This window comes from Melanerpes formicivorus, unplaced genomic scaffold, assembly GCF_026170545.1.
Source record: "Melanerpes formicivorus ecotype bairdi unplaced genomic scaffold, bMelFor1.0.p_v2 SCAF_41, whole genome shotgun sequence".
NCBI lineage: Eukaryota > Metazoa > Chordata > Aves > Piciformes > Picidae > Melanerpes > Melanerpes formicivorus.
In genome coordinates, this window is record NW_027142393.1 from 854,412 (window position 1) to 875,166 (window position 20,755).

General features: G+C 48.4%; 1 protein-coding gene across 1 annotated transcript in view; it reads right to left on the bottom strand.

The window, feature by feature from the left end:
* Positions 1-20,755, bottom strand: part of MBD5 (methyl-CpG binding domain protein 5) — a 205,702-nt gene that overhangs the window by 10,076 nt on the left and 174,871 nt on the right. Inside the window, 3 exon segments of the mRNA XM_068158686.1 lie at positions 5,717-6,925; positions 10,205-10,416; positions 13,227-13,553. Of these exon segments, the coding sequence (XP_068014787.1) occupies positions 5,717-6,925; positions 10,205-10,416; positions 13,227-13,553 (1,748 nt within the window).

A 20,755-nucleotide genomic window follows, 5' to 3' on the forward strand; every position in this document is an offset into this window, starting at 1 on the left:
GAGACACTGGAGCAAGTTGCCCAGAATCATCCTCTTTTAAACCATCCTAACACAAAGCCCTGCACATTTACCAGTTAGTGCTGACACAGGCAATACAAGCAAGGAGGAAAGGAATGCTCTCATCCATATGGTTTCATCATTTGCAGCCTCAGAAGATGAATCCATGGAGCTCTGTGTATTATTTTCATTTGGTTGAGGCATTTTTGCTTGTGAGAACCACCCAACGTGTTTTAAACACATCCATTTAGAGAACATGAAGGGCTGGATTGCTTTTTTGTTGTCAAGCATTGCCCCATTTTGCTTGGCTCACTTCCTCATCTTTGCACAACTCCACCAAACCCCTTCATTACAACAAGTACAGCTTGAGTTCTGACACCAGGAGAAATTAGCGCTGTGGAGACAAAGTTATTAAGCGTGCCCAAGTGCAACCCAGAGGAGAAATTGAAATGCAAATGCCCTCTAAAGCCAGCCTTTCAATTCCCAAATGATTGATATTCACCAGGGAGCTGATTTTCAGAGGTGGCAGTGTGACATTAATGAGTGAGCAACTTGTCACCCATCTCGAGAAATAAGGCTCAGAAATCACAGAAATCACAGAATGAACCAGGCTGGAAATGGCCTTTGAGATCATTGAGTCCAACCTATCACCCAGCACCATCTCATCAACTAAACCATGGCACCAAGTGCCTCAGCCAGGCTCTTTTTAAACACCTCCCTGGGCAGCACATTCCAATGGCCAATCTCTCTTGCTGGGAAGAATTTCTTCCTAACATCCAGCCTAAACCTCCCCTGGCACAGCTTGAGACTGTGTCCTCTTGTTCTGGTGCTGGTTGCCTGGGAGAACAGACCAACCCCCACCTGGCTACAACCTCCCTTCAGGTGGTTGTAGAGAGCAAGAAGGTCTCCCCTGAGCCTCCTCTTCTGCAGGCTAAGCAACCCCAGCTCCCTCAGCCTCTCCTCATAGGGTTTCTGCTCCAGACCCCTCCCCAGCTTTGTTGCCCTTCTCTGGACACATTCCAGCATCTCAACATCTTTCTTGAACTGAGGGACCCAGACCTGGACACAGGACTGAAAATGTGGCACACTGAGACCAAATTACACAGGTCTTGATCTTAAGGCATCTGCTGATGAAACTGGGGAATGCTGCTGCTTCAGCAACTTAGAATCATTTGAGGTGAAAGCTGCATGTAGGGAGGCAAGTCTTCTCTTTTCATAGATTCATAGAATGGTTTGGATTAGAAGGGTCCTTAAAGATCATCTATTTCTAACCCCCTTGCCATGGGCAGGGACACCTCACCCTAGCCCAGGTTGCTCAAGGCCTCATCCAACCTGGCCTTGAACACCTCCAGGGAGGGGGCATCCACAGCCTCCCTGGGCAACCTCTTCCAGTGTCTCACAACCCTCACTGGGAAGAATTTCTTCCTAACCCCCCAGTCTAAACCTGCCCTCCTTAAGCTTCAATCCTTTCCCCCTCATCCTTCCACTACAAGCCCATGTAAAATATCCCTTCCCAGCTTTCTTGTAGGCCCCTTCAGGTACTGGAAGGCCTTGCAGTTCCTTCTTAGCTGATTTGCTTTGGGTAATACTCAAATGAATCACTTAATTCAACACCCCATCCTCTGCTTCCCAATGCATATTGTGCTTTCAGGCTTGTTCCTTTCCTTTTCAGATATTTCTGCTGCACTTCCCCTGGCTTCCTCTTTATGTTTGCCTACAGCCAGCCCCCCCAAGCATTCATTAGGGCACAAAGGTGCAACATTGCTGCCTTCTCCTGCTGGGGAAACACCATTGTAGCTGCTCTTCAAACACAAGCATTATGACATTTCATACCCAAAGTCTTTGCAATGGAAGCAAGAAAAAAAAATCATAGTAATCAAACCAAATTCTGGATGATAGGAAGAAGAGGGAATACACAAAGCACCACAAAATCCCAGCAGCACAGAAAATCCAATGGTACAGTGCAGGAGCTACACAGATCCTGCACAAGATGGCTTAAGGAAGAGCCACAAACAGGAGGGATTCATCCCATCAATTGCAGCTTTTTAGGATGCTTTAAGGTGCAGAATTTCTGGAGACCATTTGGCTTTCAAGGTGATTTCTCCTTGGATTTCAGAGTGATTTCTCCTTGGAGTTCAGAGTGATTTCTCCTTGGATTTCAGAGAGATTTCTCCTTGGTTTTCAGAGTGATTTCTCCTTGGCTTTCAGAGTGTTTTCTCCTTGGTTTTCAAGGTTATTTCTCCCTGGTTTTCAGTGATTTCTCCTTGGTTTTCAGAGTGATTTCTCCTTGGTTTTCAGAGTGATTTCTCCTTGGTTTACAAGGTGATTTCTCTTTGGTTTTCAAGGTGATTTCTCCTTGGTTTTCAAGGTAGATTTCTTTTGCTGTGGTTTGTTTTCTTTCCTTTCCTCTTTGTCTTCAGACCAGGCTGTCCAAACACCTGAAGAATGGAGCTGCACAACATGTCACAGCCTGTCTGAACCAGTGTGCATGGGAGTCCCTGCCTGTTTTCCACTTGAAACAGAACCCTCAGACTCCACATGCTCATTTTCACCTCTCATATTCTCCTGCATCCCACCTCTCAGCCAACTCCTGACCTTGGGATGCTGATTCATCCTGTAGTTCTTGTTGGAGAAAATCAGACACATTTCCCCCCCCCCCCTAATTTAAAATGATTATTATTAAAGGCTTTCTGACATGACAGGTGATCCATCATGTGGGACTTGGTGACGAACAATTTGAGATGGTTTCCCTTGCTGCCTCCAGACAGAACTGCATGAGTTGCTTGCTTCCCTGTTTGTGCTCCAGGACACAATAAAACCAGTGCCACTGAATATAATGTCACACAGCCCTTACACAATGTACAGAGGAGACAGGAAATTAAAGCAGGTGGGTTTGCACAGCTCCACACTCTGGCATCCACAAATTTGGGAGCCAAAAATTAAGCTCACAAAGCACATCAAACCAGTGGTACAGATAAGGGTACCCAATTCTGAGAAGGTAACACATAAATCCATGCTTGGAGCATGTGTACACTCTAAAAACACACTAAGACATCTACTTGTAGCTCCCATGGGGCACTGATGTTGTACACTTCCTAACTGTCCAGTTTGTTTACATTGGGTGGTCTGCCTTGTTTTTCTCTGCTTTATATCAACTTGGGACCTCATCTTTCAAAGCAACAAGCTCTTAAGCATTCAGTGGTTTGATAACATTTGGGTTCAAACATTGGCTTGAAAACACTGATTTCTCTCCATCACAGAATCATAGAATGGTTTGGGTTGGAAAGGACATTTAAAGATCATCTAGTTCCCACGCCCCTGCCATTGGCAGGGACACCTCCTGCTAGATCAGGTTGCTCAAGGCCTCATCCAGCCTGGCCTCGAATACTTCCAGGCTTGGAGTCTCTACAGCTTCTCTGGGCAACCTGGGTCAATGCCTCATCAACCTCCTGGGGAAGAAGTTCCTCATTATGTCTCACCTAAATCCAGCTTCTTCCAGTTTGAAGCCATTGCCCCTTGTCCTGTCCCTCCATGCCTTTGCCAGAAGTCCCTCTCCAGGTCTCCTATAGCCTCCTTCAAACACTGAAAGGCTGAACAACCCCAACTCTCACAGCCTGGCCTCACAGGGGAGGTGGCATAAAGTGAGAACTTTTGTTCCACACACTCAAACTGGAGCTCTTTGGAACTTTTGAAATTCCACTTGCACACCAACCTCAGACACCTCTGTTATGAATTGCAGCAACAGCAGCAGTGGTTCCACCACACATACACCACTTCCAGCTTCAGAGGGTCCTGAGCTGATGGAAGTCAGAGGCTGCTGGTGAAGACCTTCTCAATGCAGAATCATAACATGGCTGAAGTTGGAAGGGACCTTAGAGTTTCATAGGATCACAGAATGGCTTAGGTTGCATGGGACCTTAGAGATCATCTACTCCAGCCTCCACACCATGGGCAGGGACACCTCTCCACCTAGACTCAGTTGCTCAAGGCCTCATCCAGACTGCCCTTGAACAGGCCCAGGGAGGAGGCATCCACAGCCTACCTGGGCTACATATTCCAGAGTCTCACCATCCAAATACTGAAGAACTCCTTCCTAAGATCCATTCTAACCCCTGCTCTCCCTCAGCTTCAAACCATTGCCCTTTGCCCTGTCTCTAGACACCCTTATGCTCTGCAAAGGGAAATCTTCCCTACAGACTCACAAGGCTATCTGAAAACAACCCTCTTCCCTTTCCTGCAGGATCCCTTCAGGTATTGGAAGGCAGCTCTAAGGTCCCCCTGGAGTCTTCTCTTCTCTTTTACTTTCTCTTCTTGATATCTGCTGCCAGCCAAATGTTGAGGGAAGGAACACTGTGCTCCAAGCCACTATCACCATTCTTCTGTCTATGTTCTTGTACTGGGGCAGATTATGGGGAAGATGACTTCATTTTCAGGTGGTTTGATTTCTTTGTGCCAGATTCAAATGCGGTTTCAGTAGATCTTTCCTCTCTCCTTACTGCATTGTATAAAACAGCACTTAAAAAAAGCTTTACCCATGGAAGATATTTTATAAGAACCCTACAAATATGTTACACAAGCAGTGGAGACCACAACTGGAAGGATTTATCATCATAAAATAACCAACACCACCTTGATAACTCTGTTTTCTGTGTATAACCCCAACAAGCATATGATTTATCGACCTAAACCCCAAGGATTTTAACAAGAAAGAGCAAATTGGAATGCTTCCCTCACTGTGAAAAGATGCCCTAAAGCTCCTTGCAAGCTGCAAAAGCACCTCTTCCAGAGTGCAGGAATTTGTATCAGGTTTTGCCAATGAATCTCAACTGTTTGCTTCAGTTGAATAGTCATAGAATGGTTTTGGTTGGAAAAGACCTTTGAGATCATGGAGTCCAACCATCAACCCAACACCACCATGGCCACTAAACCATGTCCCAAAGTGCCATGGCCACAGGTTGCTTGAACACCTCCAGGGATGGGGACTCCACCACCTCCCCAGGCAGCCTGTGCCAGGGCCTGACCGCTCTCGCAGCAAAGAAACTGTTCCTAATCCCTAAGCCCTTTGGCTTCTTGGAGCCAGACAAAGCTGTGAGGCTCCACTGCTCTGACACTTCTATCCTTGAATTATTAAACCAAGACATTTGCTTTTGCTGGTTACCATGCAGATGGAGCAGTGTGTGTGTCAATCAGCAAGCTCTGACTTGTTACAGACTCCTCAGTCTGATCAGAACCCTTCTCGCGGATGAGGTTTCCAACCCTTTTGGTTATTTCCATAGCAGTTTCTTTCCACACCAGCCAGAAGTTCAACTAAATACACAGCATGAGTTAAACCATTTTGTGATTAACAACATTTTTTTTGGGGGTGTGGAGCAGATCTTTTCACAGAATCACAGAATGTTAGGGGGTGGAAGGGACCTCCAGAGCTCATCAGGTCCAACCCCCACCCCCCCTGCCAAAGCAGGATCACCTAAGGCAGGCACAAATTAATGAGTAAAGCATAATCTAGCCCAAATATAACATCTCATAGCAGTGGTAGAAGCTTCTCATGAGGCAACTGTGGGGAAATTCAGTTTCAAGGTATAGTTATGGACAGAAAAAAAACAAAGAAAGTGATTTTGCCTTATTAAAATGAGAGAGAGAGAGACTAAAGCAAAGGAGTGCTGTGATAACCATTTGTACAGGCCCAGGTGTGCAGAGACAGAGAGAGATAGAGATATACCTTCCCCTCCTCAGCGTTCTGTTGACATGAATTGTGAACCTCTTCTTCTCTTACTAGTTTCCCAGGCCATGAAGTCAGTCCTTTGATTTGGCCCCAGACCAAGTCGCCCACATTAAACGTCCTCGGCCTGTAATGTATCAGCTCGTTTGAAGAAGGGGAATCTGGGTTCCTTAGGTCATCTTCACTACTGATGCTTTTAGCATCTGAAGGGCTAGGCACACACCCATTAATGCTTTTGGCATTAAAATCTCCATTGTAATGGATATAGTCTTTAACTAACGAACTTTCCAAGCTGTTTGAGGAACTGGGGGATTGCTCTTCCAGAATCAGGTCTTGTTTAGAAGGGTTCAGCAACTCCCCAAATCCTCTGTTCTGCTGAGGCCTGTTGCCGTTGATGTGTGCACATCGTTCCACAGTGTTCTCCAGTCTTTCCTTAAAACTCATCATAGTTCTTTTGTAATTGTTATACCTGAAATTCTCCTCCAGCAGTTTCTCGCCCTGACAGTTCCGCTGGGACAAGAGGAGCTGATGCTGCTCGCCCTGGAGCAGCGGCAGCGCGGAGATGTTGTTGGGCCTCTCGTGACAAGGGCTGCTGTGGATATGGGCAGAGTGGTCTAGAAACTCCTCACATTTCCACCTGTTGAGCTCGCTGACAGGACTTTGCTCCCCTTCCCACTGTTTTTTGGGTGTGTTACAGCTGGTTGGTTTGTAGTACTCGTAGCCCTCCCCTTCGCCGGCGTTCTTCCCGTGCTCCGAGTTCTTCAGGACTCGCGTTCCTCTGCTGTTCCTTATCCTGCCCTCCTGGTCGGGCACGGCGAGGTTTCTTCCATGGATTACTGCACTGACAGCACTGGAAAGGTTTAATGGGTCACCAATTGAGGCTGTGAAGGCACTCATGGCACTCAAAGCTGGAATGGGACTCATCTGTGTTGTACTGCTAACAGCAGTGGTGATTACTACTTGCATTCCTTTGCTTGCAGCATCTACAACCGCTTTGTAGATGGCGTCCACCGAGGTATCACCCTGAGCAGCGACATTGAGGTTATCCTTTGCCTGTTGTCCAAGAGGTGGTTCAGTTCTTTGCTGCAAATCACAAGATGTTTCTTGGAAAGGAGGAAGCATAGTGCTGGAGCTCTCAGGAACCGGTGCCATTCCCATCTGAGTGATCATTCTTTTGTTCAGGATGGCAGCGTCTTCCTGCATCCTCACCTGGAGAACACAGAGAAAAAGATGGAGATTGCAGGTCTGCACCGAGTTCCTCCTCACAGATTCACAGCATGCTTTGGGTTGGAAAGGACCTTAAAGATCAGCCAGTTCCAAACCCCTCCCATGGACACCTTCCAGTAGGCTCAAGGCCTCATCCAACCTGGCCTTCAATACCCTCAGGGAGGGGACATCCACTGCCTCCCTGGGCAACCTATTCCAGTGTCTGTCCCTCACTGTCAAAAATTCCTTCCTCATCTCCAGTCTCAGTCTCCCCTCTTCCAGCTCAAAGCCACTGTCCCTTGTCCTATCACTGCAAGCCCTTGTCACAAGTCCTTTTTCAACAAACTTTGTTTCATTTTAGCCAAAAAGTCAGGGTGCTGGCCAGGGTGTCTGCTTGCTACAGCACCTGGGTTTGTTTTGGTTGCATGCCATTACAAAGTTCAATGCTGAGCTAGATAACAAAGAGGGGGAAAAAACCAAGCCTAATTAGAGGAAAACCAAACCACTGGCTGTTAGGCCTTGGCTCCTGGATCAGACCAGATGCCTTGCATGCAATGGCACAACCTGCCATGCACTGCTGAGACTACATCTGAGTCTTGTCAGGGATTTCCTCTCCTGAAGCACAGCACCCTCCCTTTTTCTCTCAAGTCCTAGGCAGCCTCACTAAGGTCAATACTTCTGCTCTTAGCTATTCTTTTTCATTCCTTCCCAGACCTGAATTTTGCTTCTTCCCACCCTACCAGCCATTCTTCAGGGCTCCTCCATGCTCCTCATTCTATTTCTGGAATGTAGACCATCAGAGTCCTTTTTGGAAATCACAGAATCACAGGATGCTTTGGGTTGGAAGGGACCCTCAGTGCCTCAGAGGTCATCTTCTCCACCCAAACACCCAAACACCCACCCCCCTGTCTGTCCCCCCCCCAGTGAGCAGGAACATCTCCAAGGAGATCAGGCTGCTCAGGGCCTCATCAAGTTTAACCTGGAATTTCTCCAGGGATGGGGCTTCTGCCATCTCCCTGGGCAACTTGTTTCAGTGTTCCAACACCCTCATAGTAAAGAACTTCCTCCTAATGTCCAATCTAAATCTGCCCTGCTCTAGCTTCAAACCATTGCCCCTTCTCTTGCTACAAGACTTTCTAAACAGTCCCTCCCCAGCCTTCCTGTGGGTTCCCTTTGGGTATTGGAATGCTGCTCTAAGGTCTCCCTGGATTCTTCAGGCTGAAGAGCTGGAACATTTACTCCCTTCCTGTTACAAGCTTCTTTCTTGGGGTCTCTTTTCACTTCATTCCCTCTGCCTGCATCCCTTTTGCATTGCAGCTGTAATTTCAGGCACTGCCAGAGGAAACTGTAACCTTCAGATTCCAGTAACTGTGCTTTTTATTTCTTGTCACACAGGGAGGCAGTGAAGACAATGGCAGTAACAGTGCTCTAGCAGGAAAAAAACCAAACCTGTAAAAAACAAGGCTGAAATATTTCCCAGAGCTCCTTTAAATACCTACCATTGCTATTCACAGAGCTGAGCATCTGCAGAGGGAAAAAACCCACCGAGGTAAAGCTCCCAAAAAGCCACACAGAAGCAAAGTGAGGTAATAGGCAGCCAGAGGACTGTGATTTTGCAATGGCAGGGAAACATCTACACTGAGAAAATGACACCTCTTCCTTTCCCTGCTTGAAGGGTAAAAGCACTTTCTGGCACTACCTGCACGCTTCCATCTCCTCAGCCCGAGCTCTGCAGCAACCACAGTAATGCAGAACAGCAAGAAACAGCTTTTAGACCTCTGCTTTTCCTCCTTATTTTGGTTGCTGTGCTGCCTGTCACTCTGTGAGCTGGACAGCTCCACTGGCATGATGAAGATTTGTCTGATTAGGTGGGTAGCAGGGAGGCAGCATTTCTGCACAGTCTGTCAATTCCACACCGACTCTGCTGCCTGTTTGCCTCACTTTGCACCACCCACACCACTGCCAGCTCCTCCCTTTGGTTTCAGGGGCAACAGAAGAGACATGATCACCTGGAATTATGAACTTTCACAGAAGCACCAAATTGTTGGGGTTGGAAAAGGCCTCTAAGATCATTGAGTCCAACATCAATCCAACCCCACCATGGCCATTAAACCATGTCCCACAGTGCCATGGCCACAGGTTTCTTGAACACCTCCAGGATGGTGACTCCACCACCTCCCTGGGCAGCCTGTTCCAGTGCCTGACCACTCCTGTAGCGAAGAACTGTTGCTAATCTCCAACCTAAACCACCCCTGGCACAAGTTCAGGCCATTTCTTCTTGTTCTGTCACCTGGTGTTAGGAAAAAGAGACCAAGCTCCACCTCACTCTATCCTTTCAGGGAGTTGTAGAGAGCAATGAGGTCTTGCCTCGGCCTCCTCTTCTCCAGACTAAAGAATCCCAGTTCCCTCAGCTGCTCCTCCCCAGCCTTGTTCTCCAGGCCCTTCACCAGCTTTGCTGCCTTTCTCTATACACCCTCCAACTCCTCAATGTCCTTCATGCAGTGAGGGGCCCAGGACTGAAGGCAGTGTTCAAGGTGTGGCCTCACCAGTGCCCAGTACAAGTGGACAATCCCTTCCCTACCCCTGCTGGCCACACTCTTGCTGATCCAGGCCAGGATGCTGGTGGCCTTCTTGCCCACCTGAGCACACTGCTGGGCACAATGCCATTCATATAGCATACTTTTTCCAATCCATGCAGCAGAACTCTGTCCAAGGAATCTACAGCCAATTGCTAAGGAGGAAAGTCTAACATGTCAGTTACAAGTGCCACTGATTTGCTAAGCCAAAGCACTACTGAATGAGGCAAGTCATTCACAGAATGGTTTGGGTCAGAAGGGACCTTGAAGATCACCTAGTTCCAACTCTCCTGCCATGGACAGGGTCACCTTCCACTAGAGCAGGTTGATCAAGGCCTCATACAACCTGGCCTTGAACACCTCCAGGAAGAGAGCATCCACAACCTCCCTGGGCATCCTGTTCCAGTGTCTCACCACCCTTACTGCGAGAATTTCTTCCTAATCTCCAACCTAAATCTGCCCTCCCCAAGCTTCAATCCATACCCTCTCCTTCCAGCACTACAAGCCCTTGTCAAAAGTCCCTCCCCAGCTCTCTTGTAGGCCCCTTCAGGTTCTGGAAAGCCACTCTGAGGTCTCTCCAGGCTGAACAGCCCCAACTCTCCCAGCCTGTCCCACTCAGCAAGCCCCAAGTACAGCAGGTACACTTTTACCTACTGCACCGGGAGGTGCACATTTGGTTGAGAAGCGATTCGGTTTTGCTTTCTACCTGGAAATTTTGGAACAGACACGCCATGGGGTTTGGGTTGTTAGCTGGGCCAGGGATTGGGGGCTGGCCTTGAAAGCCCTGCACGTTCTGATAGCCCTGGAGAAGGTGTTGCTGCTGCTGACTTGAAGGAAACATCTGATTGTTGTTTAATAGCGACTGGAGATGACTCAGCTGATGGTTATTCAAAGTAGTGTTTATAGATGACATGTCACCTGAAATTCAAACACAGGGAGACAGAAGTCAGGCTGGTTTTCAACAGACAGGAGGAATTGCCTTGACTCAAATGTTAACTGACTGCTAAGCAAATGCCTCTGCAAAACAACACTCTTCCCCTTCAATCTTCTATGGAACGGTCCTCAAGGCATGTGTCTCCTACTCTTTGTTCCTTTAGTTCTTCAGTAGGGCTTCTTTTGCATGTCACATCTATCTGGGCTCTTTCTAAAGCTTCCTGACACCACTGTCTTGGCCTTTGGTACACAGCCAAGCATGGCAGAATGAGCTTCTAAGAAGGTATTCCGTGTCCTGGAATCTTACTCTTAGGTTCCAAAGAGTGACTGCTTCAAACAGTACTGAGGAGGTGAGGGGGAGGAGGAAGTGGGGAGAGAGAGAGAGAGAGAGAGAAAGAGAAAATGATTGAAAAACCCCCAACAACCCAACAAAAGCAGTTTGCCATTAACTGTGACAAAATCAAGTGAGCTAACTGCAAAGGAGCAGCAAAGGCTCTTTGGGCTCACAGGATGGCAGCCAACACTCTAAACAACTTCTGGGCTTGTTAAACATTCTAGAGAGACAACTGCATGAACATTTTTGTATCACAGGAAGAGTCTCACTTGACATGAAAATTCTAAGTCTAGGGAAAGAGATGAAAGAAAGAAATCTGCTGCTGAACCTGGCTTTCTGAATTAATGAAGCTGAGACATAGATTACCTTCCTAAGTTGGTTTGATCTGATTGTTTTCTCTTAGGGTTTTGTTTATTTAAATGAAAAGTTTTCATTGTCCTTAACATTTCCATTCGTGGAACTGTTGTTAGCTTCATCTCATGTGGGGAATGGGAAGCAGGGTTCAGTTCAGGAGAGCCAATTAGAATCAAAGAATCATAGAACTGTCAGGGTTGGAAGGGACCTCGAGGAGCAGCCAGTTCCAACCCCCTGCCATGGCCAGGGACACCTCACACTACAGCAGGTTGCTCACAGCCACATCCAGCCTGGCTGCAAAAACCTCCAGGGATGAGGCTTCCACCACCTCCCTGGGCAACCTGTGCCAGGCTCTCACCACCCTCATGGGGAACAACTTCTTCCTCACATCCAATCTGAATCTACTCACTTCTAGTTTTGTTCCATTCCCCCCAGTCCTATCACTCCTTGACACCCTCAAAAGTCCCTGCCCAGCTTTCTTGTAGCCCCCTTCAGATACTGGAAGGCCACAATGAGGTCTCCTCAGAGCCTTCTCTTAGTAGGCAAGCAATGAGGTATTATGCCAAAACACTTCTCAGCTGATTGCCACTCTTTAATTCCTCCTATTAGTGTATTACATGGCCTCCAAACACAGAGGAGTACTAACTACATTGCATGTCCTTGGCAAAAGTCATCACAGGGCTCAGGAGTCAAAAACCCAGCCCTTTTTAAGGGCTTGTTTTGGGCTGTGGGTGAGTGCCAGGTGAGACACCCTGAGTTTCTAAACTACAAGCTGAAGTAAAAAGCCCAACAAACCAAAGAGAGCAATGAGAAAACACAGAAACACCCCGAAAGGTCGCAGGGGGCAACTTCCCTCTTTGAACTTGTGCAAGGGCCTGCCCTGAGTGCTGTATGGATTACTGCAGGGGGGAGTGTGCTCATGGTTTTGTCACTTTTAGGTGCAGCTGGAAGAAGGCACTTGGCTGTTTTTCACCTACTACACAGCTACTCATCCTAACCCTGTGATGCCACACGCACTTGAAACGAGCTGCTGCGCCCCAGGGATGCGCCTGTGCGCTCTCACCGCTGGAGAGGCGGAAGGAGGCCGACTGCTTCCAGCACTTGCAAGGTCTAGGTGGCATCAGGATTAAAGGAGTGGAATAGACAAGAAGTTTTCCCCAAAGCAGTATCGAAATGTTACTGAATTCACTTAGGGAGGTGGCCTCAATTTCTGACAACTGTTGGGTATTTCTCAACAAACAAGCCGCGACATCCAGGAACCTCCCGAGAACCCCAAGAGCAGGCTGGAGTGGAGTCCTTAAAGGTAGAAACTGGAATCCAAGAGTCCCCCTCCCCAACCCTCTTCCTTTCAGTTAGTCACTTATTTTTGTTTTTCCTTTCATACCTGTGAAGAAATTGAACTTACCAAGCAGACCTGTCCCCAGTAGAGGGTTAAGTAGCTGTGGCACCACAGAGTTATTGTTGAGTTTAGCTGGACCAGATGGATTCCCAGCATTATTAGATATGTTCAGCAATGTTTCTGCCATTGACACCACTGCTGTCCCACCACCCAGGGTTGAGACAGACAGTGCTGCCACTGCGGATGATGTAGTGGTTGTGGTAGTGGTTGCTTGGGAGGAGGTGGCTATGGAAACCTCTGGATGATTAGCGGTGTTGCCCGATGCGGAGTTCAGGACACCTCCCACCAGCTGGGGATTCAAGGCCATTAATGCTGAGGCCCCAGAGACAGCTGGGAGGAGCAGGGGGTTAGAAGTAGTGTCAGTGCCTGAAAAGCTTGGAATGGGGTTGCCCAAGGGGTTGGTTAAAAGGGTCTCCACCCTGTTGCTTTCTGACTGAGTGCTTGGCAAATGGTCAGGTGGGGCTGTCATCTGTGTTACTGAGGGTAAAGGGTTATTTTGCTGTTGCAACAAATCTGAGATGGTCAGATTGAAAGATGGTAGGGGAAGCATGGCAGCTGCTTGGGCTTGGTTCTGAAGGAGGGTCGCTAGAAGCTGAAAATGAACAGGTTGCAATACCTGCCCATCCACGTCACTGGAGAGAAAAGCTAAAGCAGCATTTACATTCGGGTTGAGAAAACCTAAAGGGTTGAGGTTGACCTCAGACTTGCCTTCTCCTGCTGAAGGCTGGAGTATATTTAATAGATTCTGGTTTAGGAGATGTTGCTGATTCACTGGCAAAGAGATAGGCAGAGAATTGAGGAGGTTTTGATTCAAAGAGTGTGGAAGATTGTTGTTTGAAGAGCTGTTCTGCGGGAAATGAAGCGAGTGTTCGTGGCCAGCGAAAGGGAAATCGCCCCCCATGGGCAGCTGGCTCTGAAGTGGGTTTCCAGCTGCAGTAGTGACGATCACACCATCTTGAAGCACAGATGTTGTCTTTGTGATGGCAGGTTGGCTGGTGCCAGCTATGGCTATTGATGAGGATGGTCCTGAACCCCCTGCAACGCAAGAACACCAAACCGTCAACGCTCAGCACGTCAATCATCCCAGTCATGAAGTAACCAAGTTCACAGATTCACAGAATGGGTTGGGTTGGAAGGGACCTTAAAATATCATCTCCTTCCAACTCCCCTGCCTTAGACCAGGCTGCTCAAGGCCTCATCCAAGCAAGTGAACCCAAAACACCAATGTTTGACACCTGTGCACAGGAAAGAAAACCTTCTGAGCATCCAGACTTGAGCGTTTTCTGAACATGAGTGTATTTACCAGCAGCTACTTCAGACACTTTGTGCTGTGCTGCATCTCATCACACAGAATCCCTGCATGGTGGGGGCTTGGAAGGGACCTCTGAAGGTCATCTACTCCAACCCCACCTGCCAGAGCAGGATTGCTTGAATCACTCAGGAACTTGTCCAGGTGGGTTTTGAATGCCTCAGGAGATGGAGGCTCCACAATCCCTCTGGGCAGCCTGTTCCAGTGCTCTGCCACCCTCACAAAACCCAATTTCACTGCAAACTCTATTTCCTCTCAGCCTTCCTTGAGTCATAGGAATTCACTCATTGCATGGTTTGATTAGCACAAACTTACAGCAACCAGAGCTAGATGTTGGTAGTCATGAACCGATATGAGCATAACTGCTGGGAAGGAGGATCCATGGGAGACATGAATGGTGTTGGGTGAAAGAATGTGAGTACAACTTCTAAATCCCAGAATCCCAGGTGTAAGGGACCTCTGGAGACCATCCAGTCCAACCCCCCCTGCTAAAGCAGGGGCATCCACAGCATCTTGCCCAGGGTCACAATGGCCAGGTGGGGTTGGAACCTCTCCAGAGGGAGACTCCACAACCTTCCTGGGCAGCCTGCTCCAGGCCTCCAGCACCCTCACACCAAACAAGCTTCTCCTCATCTTCAGGTGGAACCTCCTGGGTTCTAAAGGCAGATGTGAAACTCATGCTCTTCTATTTCTGCTGTATTCCATTGATGGAGATGTGGAGAATTATTATTTAAAGCATTACCTTGGACTCCTAAAGAAAAAACCCACAATGACGATCAGAGAATGGTAGGGGTAGGAAGTGACCTTCAGAGATCATTGATCATTACATGCCATGGTGATTCATGAGTAAAATATGCTGTGGTCAAGGCAGGTTAGCTGGCAGAAAACTTCAACAGCTGCTAAAGAGGAAAATGTCAATAACTGGGGTGGCTTGGTCACATCCACCACTTGAAAAGAAAACTCAGCTGGCTGGATTTGCTGTGAGGGGGCTACATGGCAAGAGGGAAAGCACAACAAAGCTTATGGGGGTGTCTTAAGATCCTCTTTCCAAATGTGAAGTATGAAGTGAATTACTCACTGAGTTTGACTTAGAGCAGTCCTGAATTGAAGGTGGCCATACACAAAAAGCCAGGTGAGAGGAGACCAAGAGAATTAAAGCAAGTGGAGTTGCCTTGGAGTAGGTTTTCCTGCTTAACTGGATGGCTTTGATGCAACAAAATCATTTTCAGTTCTCAGCTTCCCTGCACATACAGCTCAGCTGAGAGAGCAGAAGGTATCAAATATGGTCCAGATAAGATTTGATGATGATGAGGAAGCATCAATTCTCATTCTTCGAAACCACTGCTGTTTGCAAAGGGAGGTACAACCCTGCTGCCAGCCAACCTTCCCACCACCTGTACATACAAACACCATTTTTCTGCTGGTGGCAACTCCAAAAGGGTACAACATTAAGAGAGTCCACAAGGCACTGCATTGAAGTTGTGAGAGGAAAAGATCAGGCCCTCTCTTCTCCCAGGCACCATGACCACATTTCAGTCCAGAAACGAAGTAACACATTAACAGAAAGATAAAGCAAGACCAAATGGCAATCAGGACACAGAGGAACAGCTTTGTCTGCTGTGAGGAGAAGTATGTTAACAAAGCAATAAAAGCAGGTTCATGACAACTGCATTCATCTGGGCAGCAGTTTGCAACAAAAGAACCCCACAACAGATAAGCACTTGAGGAGCAAAAACCCAACCATGCACTGAAAATAGATGTCCCATTGGATTTCCACTTACAGTGCTGTGTTTCACACCCCAGACCAGGCAGGAGTAGCAAATGTTCTGTCTCTTGACATCACCAGACCTGGAGAATGCCTCATGTATCCTGAGAACATGGCACCCACCCTCCTCCTCAGCTTTGCAGCTCACCAATCACAGAAGCAGAGAAAGGTAGGGGTTGGAAAGTACCTCTAGAGATCCAGTCCAATCCCCCTGCCAAAGCAGGGCAACCTATTGCAGAGCCTAACCACCCTCACTGTAAAGAACTCCTTCCTAAGATCCAGTCCAGCCCTGCTCTCCCTCAGCTTCAAACCATTCCCCCTTGTCCTGTCCCTAGACACCCTTATGAGAAGTCCCTCTGCAGCCTTCCTGTAGGATCCCTTCAGGTATTGGAAGGCAGCTCTAAGGTCCCCCTGGAGTCCTATCTTCTCCATGTTGAACACCCCCAGCTCCCTCAGCCTGTCCTCATGGCAGAGGTGCTCCAGCCCTTGGATCATCTTTGTGGCCCTAATCCTGGGAGAGAAGCCACCTCTGGCAGTGCTTCCAAACTAGAACATAACAGAAGAAAGGAAGATCCCCTCAAGCTTGTGTTTACACACCCAGGCACACATGACCTGCTGAGAGGACATGTGGACAAGATCTTCTGTGTGCACATTTCATTCCCCTGAAGTGTTGTTGCTCTTCTTGTGACTCAGCCCAGATAAAACCCCAGCCCATAACAACAGGAGGCAGAACAGAAAAGCCAGAACTCCCTGCAGCTCTGACTTCTGGCTCCTCAAAGGCAATCACACAAACCCTAGAGAACCTGAACTCAAATGTAACTGTAACAGATCCTTCCTGGAAGCTACACTGGAGCACAGGGAGAGCAGGGAGGTGATTCAAGAGAGCCAGCATGGCTCTGCCAAGGGCAAGTGCTGCCTGACAAACCCAGTGGCTTTCTATGACAGGATAAAGACAGCAGTGGACAAGGGAAGACCAACAGATGCCATCTGTCTCTAAAGTCTTTGACACAGTGCCCCACAACATCCTTCTCTCCAAGCTGGAGAGATGTGGATTTGATGGGTGGATTGTCCAGTGGACAAGGAATTGTCTGGATGATTGCATCCAAAGGGTAGTAGTCAATGGCTTGGTGTCTAGGTGGAGACAGGTGCCAAGTGGTGTCCCTCAAGGGTTTGGAATGGGACCAGTGCCATTCAGTATCTTCATCAATGATACAGGCAGCCTCAGCAAGCTTGCAGATGACACCAAGCTGAGTGGTGTGGTTGATAAGATTGAAGGATGGGATCCATTCATAGGGACCTGGAGAGGTTGGCTGAAGAGAATCTCATGAGGTTCAGTGAGGCACAGTGCAAGGTCCTGCCCCTGGGTCAAGGCAATCCTCAGTCAGTCCTGGCTGGGGGATGATGAGATTGAGAGCAGCCCTGCAGAGAAGGGCTTGGGGGTGGATGAGAAACTGGACATGAGTTAGCAATGGGCACTTGCAGCCCATAATGGGAACAGCATCCTGGGCTGCACCAAAGCAGCATGGCCAGCAGATGCAGAGAGGGGATTCTGTCACTCTGCTCTGGTAACACCGCACCTGGAGTGCTGGGTCCAGCTCTGGAGCTCCAACACAAGGCATGGATGTGATGGAGTGGGTCCAGAGGAGGGCTGTGAGGATAATCAGAGGGCTGTGTTGGGGCTGTTCAGCCTGCAGAAGGTTCAAGGGAGACCTCAGAGCTGCACCTCAGTATCTGAAGGGGACCTACAGGAAGGCTGGGGAGGGACAGTTTAGAAGGGGCTATGGGGATGGATGAAGGGCAATGGTTTGAAACTGGAGCAGGGGAGGTTTAGGTTGGACATCAGGAGGAAGTTCTTCTCAATGAGGGTGGTGAGATGCTGGAACAGGTTGCCCACAGTTGTGGCTGAGCCCCCATCCCTGGAGACATTCAAGGTCAAACTTGCTGGGGCCCTGAGCAGCCTGATCGAGTTGGAGACGTCCCTGCTCACTGCTGGGAGGTGGGACAAGGTGACCTTTGAGTGCCCTTTCCAACCTGATGCATTCTGTGGTTCTGCAAAGCCACACTCCAGGGATTTCAACATTAGGAAAAGTCCTGAAGATCAAGCTGCAGATTTCTGAGACACCATTACAAAGCCACTCCTCTCTGGTTTTAAGAGCAGGACCAGCTGCAGCACTCATGACACAAGAGGGATGCCCACCATACTGAAGAATACATAGGGCCCCTTAAACAACATTGGTTGAGCAACTGCTCACTGAAGCAAAACTGTCACTGCACAGGGAGGAATGCTTAAGGTCAGTGTCTCCAGCTGCCATCCAGTTTAAGATGTCCAGGTACCACCAGAGCATCTTCAGATGGTTCTTCCTCCCAGCTGTAAATGACCTGCCACAAAAAACCCTACTGCCACCACCAGCTCAGCCTGGCCTGCAGGACAGGCTGGCACACAGGACTTTCAAAGGCAAGAGATGGTTTCAGGCAGTGCTTTCTGGGCAACTCTACTTCTGCAGTTGGGGAAGGACAGAAATAGATTTTCCCCTTGGTAGCTAAGAGACTTCCCTTGGTAGTAGAAATCATACTCAATGTGTGAAGCAGCACAGGGGGAGAGTTTTCATTCAGGCATGAGGAAATGAATTGATCTACTGAACTCTCATGAAGATAGGACAGGGTAGGATAGGATAGGATAGAATTAACCAGGGTGGAAAAGACCTTTGAGATCATCAAGTCCAACCTATCACCCAACTCCATCTCATCAACTCAACCATGGCACCAAGTGCCTCAGCCAGGCTCTTCCTAAACACCTCCAGTGACTCCACCACCTCCCTGGGCAGCACATCCCAATGGCCAATCTCTCTTGCTGGGAAGAACTTCTTCCTAATATCCAGCCTAAACCTCCCCTGGCACAGCTTGAGACTGTGTCCTCTTGTTCTGGTGCTGGTTGCCTGGGAGAACAGACCAACCCCCACCTGGCTACAGCCTCCCTTCAGGGAGTTGTAGAGAGCAAGAAGGTCTCCCCTGAGCCTCCTCTTCTGCAGGCTAAGCAACCCCAGCTCCCTCAGCCTCTCCTCACAGGGCTGTGCTCCAGACCCCTCCCCAGCTTTGTTGCCCTTCTCTGGACACCTTCCAGCATCTCAACATCTTTCCTAAACTGAGGGCCCCAGAACTGGACACAGTGCTCAAGGTGTAGCCAAACCCAAATAACTTGGGGTTATTATCAAGTGAACCTAATCTCTGCTTGTAAATGATGAGCCTGTTTCCATGGGATCACAGAATGGTTTGGGTTGGAAGGAGCCTTAAAGATCATCCAGTTCCAATGCCCTTGCCATGGGCAGGAACAACTTCCACCAGCCCAGGTTGCTCAAGGCCTCATCCAAGCTGGCCTTGAACTCCTCCAGGGAGGGGACATCCACAACCTCCTTGGGCAACCTGTTCCAGTGTCTCCCCACCTTCAGGGCAAAGAACTTCTTCCTCATCTCCAGTCTAAGTTTCTGCTCCTCCAGCTTCAATCCATTTCCTCTCATCCTGTCCCATTTTCCATTCCACTCAGGTAAGTAAGCCCAGGGAGGAGTATTTGGTGGGAAGCACATCTCAAAGTTGTAAAGCTGTTGCTAGGTGTTTGTCAAACACTGCTCTGTTTTCTAACCCCCATCAAACACCACTCCTGGAGCTCCACAGAGCACTCAGTGCTAGCCCTTTCTCCAGATTAATTAGACAATTAATTAATTGCTACTGGGGGGAAGGGGGAAGTCTTGATGGATTTTGAGTAGGAGGAAGCAAATGTGTCCTTATTTCAGTTCAGACTTGAGTTTGGGAGTTGAAGAGGCGATGAGCAGCCAGACTTCAGCTTGACAAGAAAACACAGGCAAGCATCCTCCTCAGCTTCTGTTGGACCTGCCTCACAGAAGCACAGGGTAGGAACTGGGGTAGCAAAGTCCTGAGCTGGGCAGTAGCTAAGACAATATTGACAGCTGTGTTCTGCAGCAGATCAAGCTCCAGACTCAATTGCCTCTGCACCTCTTCCAAAATATCACCTCCAACAAGTCAGTGTTCCAGAGGAAGAAATGCAAGCACTCCCAGCCTCAGTAAGATAAAGAGCTGCCAGACACCTGCTGAATGGCTGGCCCCAAATCCAAAAGACAAAATCTGATGTCCCCCCATCTCAAGTATGTGCAATTTCCACAGCTGTGACTGAAAGGTCTGCATCACCAAGGCACACAATTCCATCTTCTTCTGAGAGAACCACGACAGCCCTCAGAGAGCTCTCTGAGATGTCCTTCCCCAGTTTCAAAATGGAGTCCCCAAGATCCAGGATGAACACGAGCAGTTCTGTCTTTTGAATCGTTAGAAGACCTTTCTTGTAGGCCCTCTTCAGCAGTACCTGAAGGGGGCCTACAAGAAAGCTGGGGAGGGACTTTTGACAAGGACTTGTAGTGATGGAATGAGAGGGAATGGCTTTGACCTGGAAGAGGGGAGATTTAGACTGGAGATGAGGAAGATATTCTTTGCAGTGGGGGTGGTGAGACACTGGAGCAGGTTGCCCAGGAAGGCTCTGGATGCCCCCTCCCTGGAGGTGTTGAAGGCCAGCTTGGATGAGGCCTTGAGCAACCTGGTCCTAGTGGAAGGTGTTTCTGCCCACAGCAGAGCAGTTGGAACTGGATGTTCTGTAAGGCTCCTTCCAACCCAAACCATCCTGTGATTCCATGAAAACAGGCTCATCATTTAGAAGCAGAGATAAGGTCCTCTTGAAAACCCCCCAAGCCATTCTATGCATCTGGGCTATGCTTCTGGGATGGCAGGATGTAGTCAGAGGTACTCAAAAGAAGGTGTCCTGTTTGGAGTCCTGGTTAACAATTATTAAGACATGAAGATGAAGATTTGCACAACAAGCATCAATGGCTGTCCCCAGAAAGAGGAGTGGAAGAATGAGTTACTGATTTCAACCTAGAGTAAAGAAAGAGTTAAAGAGCATCTACCATTTCTGCAGCAGCAGCAGAACTGGGTCTGCACTGAAACATGAAGGAACAAGAATGGCTTTAGATACTGACAATGCTGCTCAGCTTCCTTACAAATCAGACAACCCCAACCAAAAGGAAACTACTGGAACCATGTCTGGAACCATATTGGACTTGATGATCTCCAAAGGTCTTTTCCAACCTGGTTAACTCTATT